At 39.4% G+C, this 9,254-nt stretch overlaps 1 protein-coding gene across 1 annotated transcript in view; it reads left to right on the top strand.

The window, feature by feature from the left end:
• Nucleotides 1–7,317, top strand: part of LOC145989019 (cytochrome P450 CYP12A2-like) — an 83,703-nt gene extending 76,386 nt beyond the window's left edge. The window contains exons 16-18 of the mRNA XM_083124319.1: nucleotides 820–898; nucleotides 5,327–5,560; nucleotides 7,108–7,317. Coding sequence (XP_082980445.1) covers nucleotides 820–898; nucleotides 5,327–5,560; nucleotides 7,108–7,218 — 424 coding nt within the window. The 3' untranslated portion in view covers nucleotides 7,219–7,317. The remainder of the gene's footprint in view (nucleotides 1–819; nucleotides 899–5,326; nucleotides 5,561–7,107) is intronic.
• Nucleotides 7,318–9,254: the final 1,937 nt, after the last annotated feature.

Raw genomic sequence — 9,254 nt, forward strand, 5'->3', positions numbered from 1 at the left:
AGTATGAAAACAGCTTTATTTTTGCAAAGGTGCTGCACCCTAGTAACAACATTTCATCAGTAAAATTATCAAATTTGAAGCAGGAACAAACACTCTCTCTCTCTCTCTCTCTGTCTCTCTCTCTCAGTAGGGTGGAATTAGGATACAATCCGGAAGTAATTACTATAGAAATGATATTGTGAGGTGTTGTTCATCTACTTCAGAGTAACTTACAGTCAGAATGCCATAACAGTACGTCTTGGGATAACCTAGATATGTAACGTAAACTAAGAGGAGCGTAAAATGTCATGTAAAATTGTCATGAATCCTACGCAGAATACTTTTTTTTTACAACAAAACTACATAAAAGGTTATTATGTGTGCTTGAGTATTGTAGCTGTAGCACGTTACATTTCACTACATGAAGTCATAATAGAGTGTAAAAATAGAACTGTAGAAATGCAGGGTGTCGCATAAATCAGATTAACTGTCTGCCGGTTACCATCCCCTCCCCCTAGCTGGGAAGATGGTGTACAAGTGTTCAAATTCCTCTCTCAAAGGAAACTGCGAGTTCTGGTTGGCAGAGAACAAACCATGTACTGTCTCCAGCGGTCCTCTTAGTGGGTGAGGCACTCAGGTGATGGCTGTCAGTCTTTCTCCAGACAACGGACCACCGAGTGGGGGGAGCGGTACGAACATAAACTTTCCGAGATATAGAATTTTGTGTGTGTTGAAGATAATGATAACATATGTAATTTCTTACCTATATTTAACGTAAGAACTTATCTCTCACAGATGTGTATCTATGTGTGAACTCACTTCTTCTTCATCTCTTTCTAGAATGTATCCTGTCGTGATTGGAAATGGGAGGTGCATGACAAGAGATACTGTCATATCAGGGTATCATGTACCGAAAGGGGTAAGTACATTGAACTATGGTTGCAGTCACTAAGGTTCAAGTAAATCAATGCCCCAATCATTACGTTTCAGTTCATATTCTTGGTATTTTGACTATATTGAACATCTATTATTTCATGAAATGTTAGTTGTCAGAGACAACCAGCTTCAGAAGGAAGATCTATTAGGATTTAGTTTTCAAATTGCGTCATAGCCTCTAACTGGTGACGTCACACTTATCGTCAGGATTAACGCAATACGCAGGTAAGCGATGTAAAATAACGAAATTGAAATATTATGTATGTTATATATAGGTATATATATATATATATATATATATATATATATATATTAAAGTAAGCTGGGACAAGACTGCGCAGTTTGAGTTCATAATTTTATATTCAAGCTATGAAACTACAGACGCACATGAAAAAAGCAATACACATTGCACTATCCTTTGCTAACTCACAGTAAATTTCCGAAAGCTGAATGAACAATATTTCTGCATGAAATAATTACAAAACCGTGACCATGCAAATGCGTAGTCTTACCCGCACCGCGGGGTAAGACTGCGATCAAGTTCGGGTAAGAATGCGCACTTTCTACACAGAGTCACATTTGTATAAAAAGAAACACAAATCACCTTAAAAAGTTCTTCTATCATATGGGATACATTCTCGTGGCATTCTCACAGTAGGCATAGTGAATCCCGTCCTTCACTTGGGTTAGAAATCGCTAACACAAATCACAAATAAAGGTTCCTGTTTCATACGAGGTGCAATTTTCATGCCACCACTTGTCACATGTGGAACACTGGATCCAATCCTCTACCGGAGGATCGCTGTACTTCTCATTACAACCTGGGCAATTGTACTCTTTCTTCTGGCGTTTTCTGCTTGCTACATCTTCTTCAACAACGATGTTCCGTTTCTGTTTCCCCTGAACTTTCTTCTTACTCTTCTCAGCCAACGAGGCTACCAAGTTGACTTTGAATGGAGATCTAGTTAACACTTGAGACTGCCTTCGCTTTCGTCGGCGGTTCTGAATATGCTCTGCACGTGGAAGTGGTGATATCTGGTTAACGGAAATGTGCCCATATGATCCAGTATTGTTAACCCCACTTGTTGAAGGCTGCTCACCTCGAGTTTCAGCTGATGCATGAGCCACATTTGCCTGCTGTGGCACGTCATTGGTGGATGGTCCAGTATTGTTAACCCCACTTGTTGAAGAATGTTCACCTTGAGTTGGAGCTGATACATTTGTCACATTAGAGGGAAGAAACCCGTCCTCAGTGAAGATGTCTTGATTAAAAGGGCATAATCCAGTCACTTCAAAGCTCTTCATGGCATTTCCAACTGTAGCTGCCTTCCCATACGAGGGTCACTATTTATATTTTGATCCTAACAATGAAAAAACAGGAATTTGTCATTGAAAACTGCTTTATTGTTTTTCGAAGTATTCTCCTTTATGGTCAATACACTTTTGCATTCGTTCGAACCATTTGTCAAAGCAGTTTTTCCAATCTTCTTGAGACACCTCCATAATATGGTTTTTGAACGCATCAACGGCGTCTTCCGCCGACGAAAATCGTTGTCCACGCAATATATTCTTGACGTTCGGGAACAAGAAGAAGTCATTGGGTGCCAAATCAGGACTGTACGGCGGATGACCCATCAATTCGATTTTTTGACTGTTCATAAAGTCGGTTGTTAGACGAGATGTGTGACAGCTGGCATTGTCTTGGTGAAGAATGATCCGACGGCGTTTGTTTGTTTTCCGTATTTGACCGAAGACCTCTGGCAAACAAATTGTTGCGTACCATTCAGAGTTGACCGTTCTACGTTCCTCTAAAGGCACAGTTGCCACATGACCAGTTTTCCCGAAAAAACAGGCGACCATTTGTTTCGATGTGCTTCGAGCGCGAACAACTTTTGTTGGATTGGGTTCATCTTGAAACACCCATACGGTCGACTGCTGTTTACGTTCCGGCTCATATGCATATATCCATGATTCGTCACCTGTTACAATCTTATATACGTCTTTTGAAGCACTGCTACCTTCATTTGGTGCAAAGGTACATAAACCTTAAACTTAAAACTCAGCTAGCTTATCTACAGGGTAGGGTTCTTTGTAGACAACGAAACCAGACAGGATGCCTTCCAATGGAGACGTTTAAACGAATATATTATTTAAACACAGGATACATGGAGTAAGAATATTTACATGAGAAGCTACTTTCTTCTATAATTTTCTTGTTTACAGTCAATTTTCATCTCAATATGATTCTTATTATTTATTTTCTATATTTGAATATTCTTCTATCCTGACTTCCAACTTTCTTCTGATAATACTAATATCCTCCCTTGGGGCTGCAATGGGAACGCGCCACCACTAACTAGGTACAACAGAGTGTATACTTGGTGCAGCCGATTGACATGCGCATCCAAGTAGGTGCTACGGTTAAACCGCGCAACCAAAAAGTGCTGTGGGGCGTCGATCAGAACGCGCTCGCCACTGATGTAAACAAAATTTCCGCTACGGGAATGGTAAATCAACCAAACAGATGCAATATCTGTTCAAAGACACAAACTTGTATCAGTGCTTTGACTTCCTTAATTTTCATATTAACTTACATGTGATAATTGATTTGATTTATAAGATATATATATATTAATTTACTTCTTTCATATTTATTCTTTTTCTTCTTATAATATATTCTATTATTTTCATCTTTCCAATTTGCTTTGTTCTTATTTATAAAGTTATTCACATATATTATGCCAATTCTTAACCTTGTACGCCTGGTGCTGCCATCTCTATTCGTCTTTGGCAAACTATTCACATTACTTGGTCCTATTGGGTACGTAACAGCACCACGATTGTATTTATTGAGCATTTGTTTGCACCAATTGACGCGAGCGTCTTTTTGAGTTTTTGTCAAATTGTGTGGGATCCAACGAGAACATACCTTTCTCACAGCTAAATGATCATGTAATATTTTATATATGTTGGTGGAACTAATGCCTATGGTTGCCTCAATCTCACAGTATGTCACATGACGATCTTGCAGTATTAGGTTTTGCACAGCATCAATGTTTTCTTGAACAACAACTGATTTTGGACGACCTTCGCGAATGGCGGCCAAGATTAAATTCGTTATACCAGCGTTTCACAGTGGCAAAGGATGGGGATTCATCGCCAAATGTGGAAGTAATTTGATCGATGCACTCTTGTCTTGATAATCCACGTCGAAAATCGTAAAAAATCATCGGACGAAAATGTTCACGAGTTAATTCCATTTTATTGTTGTCGCGCAATCTCCAAGGTAACATAAACAACACAAATGAAGCTATTGACTAAACATTTGAAGTACGTTATGGTCAATAATGCCAGACGATTCCGTGCAAACGTCAAATCGCGCCTAACTTCAATCAGTGTTGCCAAGGCTCAAAATATAAATAGTGACCCTCGTATGCCTTTGTAAAAATGGATGCCACTTCGAAAACTGTGATTGGGCGACCCGGATAGTTAGTCATCTACTTATCACACTCATATGAATAAAACGACTTCAGTGGACCAAAAAATGATCTATCTAATGGCTGGGCCTTGCAGGCCACACACTTGCACCTGCAAGCCACACACTTGTGGGGTAAAACTGCGCACGTGCGCAGTCGTGCACCGTGCTGCATGCTGCAAATCACGTGATGCTGCCCAGCCATTGCACAAAGCAATGGAAACTAATACGCAGGTGGACTCGGCATTAACACAGCTTCTTCTATCCATCAACATCGTAATATTGTATACATTCACAGTGACGTAGTACTCAAAACACGAAGTACCAAAATAAATAGCAAACACCCTCAAAATCTTTTCACTTACCTCTCTCAGCACAACGAATCTCAAACGTATCTTCACCACTGTCCACAGCTAGCTACCATCTTGGACGAAGTAACGGTGGGGCCGTGGTGCACAGTCTTACCCGTCGCGCAGTCTTACCCCACCTTACTCTAGCTATATGTATGTATAGGTTAGGACACTACAGAAGTTGATTGATTGATTCGCTTATTTTATTTTGCTTGTCTGCTACTTTCGGCTAATTGCGAAGATGAGGATGAGTGATGATATGATGAAATTGATGAAGGGACACTCACAAAGAACACCCATGCTCAGGTCGGGATTCGAACCAGGGAGTGTAGTCTGACTAACTAATAGACTGTGGATGTGCGTGATTAGTACCCATGGAGCAAATCACGCTATATACCAAAGCAACTCCAAATTTTTACTTCATTCTTTTTGTCTTTAATTTTCTTATGTACTTCATTATTTCCTTCCTTTTCTGCTTTCTTCCTATTTGTTTATTAATGTCTTAATTATATCCTTTATTATCTATTTATTTAAATGTTAATATCTATATTTCTCTCTTTCTTTCATTGTTTTCGTATATTTCCAGACCCAGGTGGTCTTCCCACACTATGTGATAAGCAATTTAGAAAAATATGTTTCCGAACCTGACCAGTTCTCCCCTGAGAGGTGGTTGAAACCTGGACAAACGCAGGGTGTCGCATCTTGCCCCCACCTTCAGAAGAAAATCCATCCATTTGTGTCCCTCCCCTTCGGATACGGCCGCAGGATGTGTCTAGGAAGGCGATTTGCTGATCTCGAAATACAAACCATCATCGCAAGGGTAAGCCAGATGAATATAATTGTAATAATAGTATATAGTTGTAATTACACTTGCAGATGGATTGAGAAGACACTGTTACGGAGACCCTCATGTGCAAGGACGTAGCCACTGGGTGGGCAAGGGTGGGCTACAGCCCCAAAATTGCCTATGAGGAACCTTGAGGATCATTAAACGAAGAGATATTGTTACGCTTGGAGGGATTAAGAGAAAGAATGGACGGAAATAAGGAGAGAGAGAGACAGGAAATAATAGAAGCGGATAAAAACGGACAAAGAAAAACATGATATAGAAAGAGGGAGAAATAGGGATGTAAAGAAAGTAAAAAACTATTAAAGAAAAAAGAATAGGAGAAAGAAAATGTGATAAAGGAAGGAGGGAGAAAGAAAAGGAAATACAGAGGCGGAAGAGAGAAGCAGAAAGAAAAGTAGTCAGATTAACTTTAGCTGACAGCATGAGTCAAGTTAGTGAGCCTACCAACAGTCCAGAGCCTGAGCAACAGGGATAGCTATAGGTTCTGGGTAGAGATGACGCCAGCGGCTCGTTTGTTGATTGGCTGCTCCGGGACTTACGACTCGCTCCAAAGCTGCCAATGCAAGACAGCCAGAGATGTTACGAAAAGAGTAAGAAAGAAAGAGAAATAGAAGAGAAAGAGGTAAAGAAACGGGAGGGCGAGGATGAAAGTTATGGAATGAATGAACGACGGAAATAAACAGAGCAAGCGATAGAAGAAGATTGAGACTGATAAGTTACAGCAATAAAGATGTAAAGAAAATAAAGTGAAAGACCTAGAAAGAAACAGAAACGAAACTAAAGTTACGCAGGGCAAAAGCCTGTTGCTTAAACCACGTTTAGCCAAACCTGTAGTTATTCTCGTGCTTGGAGAACGTTGCCTTTTCTAGCAGGAACTACACGGCGTTATCGCCGTCTGTCAATGCCACCTTGCTGTGAAGGCCCGTTACGGAAAAGCTACACCACACAGGTATGCATAAACGTACGTAACAGCACAACCACTAACATGCCAACTGTTCAAAACGAATTTCTATAATAAGACACTAAAATAGTGAAAAAAACTACAAAGCGGCAACAACATGTGCGAAAGCATTACTTCACTGGCTTGCATTCACTCCTCGCTGTTCCGCTGACGAAATTTTCCCAGTTTCTGATTGGCACAGAAACTGCAGAGATTAATAACGCGGGAAAGATAACAGTTTGGACCAAACGCGGTTTATAATTAGGTAAAATGCAAAAGCTAAACATATAAGATTAGGTTTAACCGTACAGTAATCTACTTACGACTATTTGCCTTTTTGTGAAATACAACTTGCCATTTTTTTGTTTAATTATCGTAATCACAGTTTCTAACTAAAAAACAACAAACATATTCATTCACCTAAACGTCCTGGCCACAATAGTAATGTTAAACGCTGCTATTCTTAAATGGGTAGAATAATTCTAAGTTTTAACCTTACTATAATAAATTACGAAGCTTACGATATCCTAAAGTTGAATTCCAGTGTATTTACGTATGATTATTTTCTCACCAACAGATAATCCAATCTTTCAGAATCGAATACCAGCACGGAAAACTGGAATACAAAATTCATCCAATGTACACACCAGATGGCCCATTGAAGTTTCAATTGTCAGACAGACTTTGACTCTTAGCGTATTGCTTCAAACATACTTTTTGTAGAATAGATTAATCTGGTTTTAATGATATTTGAAGACTTTGTATTATAAATTACCGTATCAAGATGTTGAAGAATAAAATATACTTGCAGTTATTACGTGTCTCATTTTCTCTTCGTGTCCTTTTATATTCTTCTTAGCAGGTAACTGGCCATAAATTGTTTCTAAAGCCACTGTCACAGCCTCAAGTAAATTTATCATACAGAATATAGCTTACAATCTTCATTATGAAGGAATAACAGCTTTGTAAGTCTGCAATTAATAAGCAATGAAAGTGTGTCTTGTGCAACTCATTTTCCATAGCCAGTTTCTTGAGCGAACAACAGCCAATGCCATCTATTGAATGTTTACGGAGTTGTTTCAAAGCTGATGTTCCCGACCTTGACAATTCGGACCATTTTCAAGGCTATGGAGCAGCGTTGCCAGAAGCAAAGCAACTATCTTGAAGTTGGTACTGTGATAATTCTTTGCTGCGTGAGGTTACTAATGACATCACTTACAAGGGAGGTTATCCAAGTGTCCCCCCCCGCCGATTTCACGGAAACTTGGCAGGTGTATAGAAGGCCCAAAGGAAGAAATACGTGTTATTTTTGTTTCGGCTAAAAACCGGTTTTAGGGGGCAATCCCCCCTCAAATGTCAACATTAGGACAAATTGACGCGGGGATCTGACCCCTGTGTCGCCTCCGATTTCCATGAATCTTGGCCGGTGTATAGAGGGCCTCAAAGGAAGAAGTACGTGTTTTTGTGTTTCAGCTAAAAAACTGTTTTAGGGGGCAACCCCCCCCCCCTCTCAAATGTCAAGATGAGGAGAAATTGAAGTGTGGATCTGACCCGAAACCACGTAAATATGGCATAGGAAGAAACAGGGGGCATAGGGTCCCTCTATACACCTGCCAAATTTCATGGAAATCAGAGGGGAACACAGGGGTCAGATCCCCACGTCAATTTGTCCTTATCTTGACATTTGAGGGGGGTTTTGCCCCCTAAAACAGTTTTTTAGCTGAAACAAAGAAACACGTATTTCTTCCTTTGGGCCCCTCTATACACCTTCCAAGTTTCATGTAAATCGGAGGGGGAGGCTTAGATAACCTCCTTCGTTAGTTTAATTCACTCAGAGTAAATAACAGTTGGATATTTTACTCACTTTTAGCTTTTGCTGGCAGTTGCGATACATTTTATAATTGAGCTAAGAATGACTCGTAAAAACATTGCTTTCAATAAATTTCAAGCTACATTTTACGTCCTATACTTTTCATTCATATCTAATACAAATAACTGAAATTTGGGGCCAAAACTGATAATTCGATTTGAATCAAAAATCAAAGTTTAGGATTTTTTTTTTTTTTAGCAGAGAAGTAATGTCACAGTTATATTTCTTTAGAGAAGAGATATGCATTCAAAGTTTGAGCAGAAAATATTTGGGCTCTTTTATCATTTTCTTTTAGTTATAGTTCTTCGAAATGTTAGTTTATTTTTTCAAAATTTGAGCCCCAAATATTACTGATGGGGAAACCGACAAACTTATTAGATTGACGCAATTGATCGCAAAATAGAGTAACGCTGCCATCTACGTAAATCTTTGTTATTTTGTTTTATTGTGTCGTAGTGAAAAAACGCTGGTCTATAAATGAATAGGACAAGACTAAGTGGCCTGTTTCAGAATTATAAATTTATCTTTCTACCAGTGGCGCAGAAAAGAGGAGGTACTGTACCCCCTCTAAATCTTTTAATCCGGTTTGTACCCCTCCATAAATTATACGACAGACGTAAGATGCTGTCCTTCAAAGAATTACGATTCTTTAGCTCAATGCAAGAAGTTTCCATTTCCCACATAATCTACCTATGCAAAAGGATGGAAACCACCGTTCGTCTATTAAACTGTACTGTGGTACACCCAACGGCAAAAGAAATGGTATGCGGATTGTCAATCATTTTCCTCCAGTCTGTTTTCCACACTATGATAATCATGACATCTACTTCCCGTCAACAGAATTATATTGTTTA

Source organism: Lepisma saccharinum, chromosome 6 (assembly GCF_977018435.1).
Source record: "Lepisma saccharinum chromosome 6, izLepSacc3.1, whole genome shotgun sequence".
Taxonomy (NCBI): Eukaryota; Metazoa; Arthropoda; class Insecta; order Zygentoma; family Lepismatidae; genus Lepisma; species Lepisma saccharinum.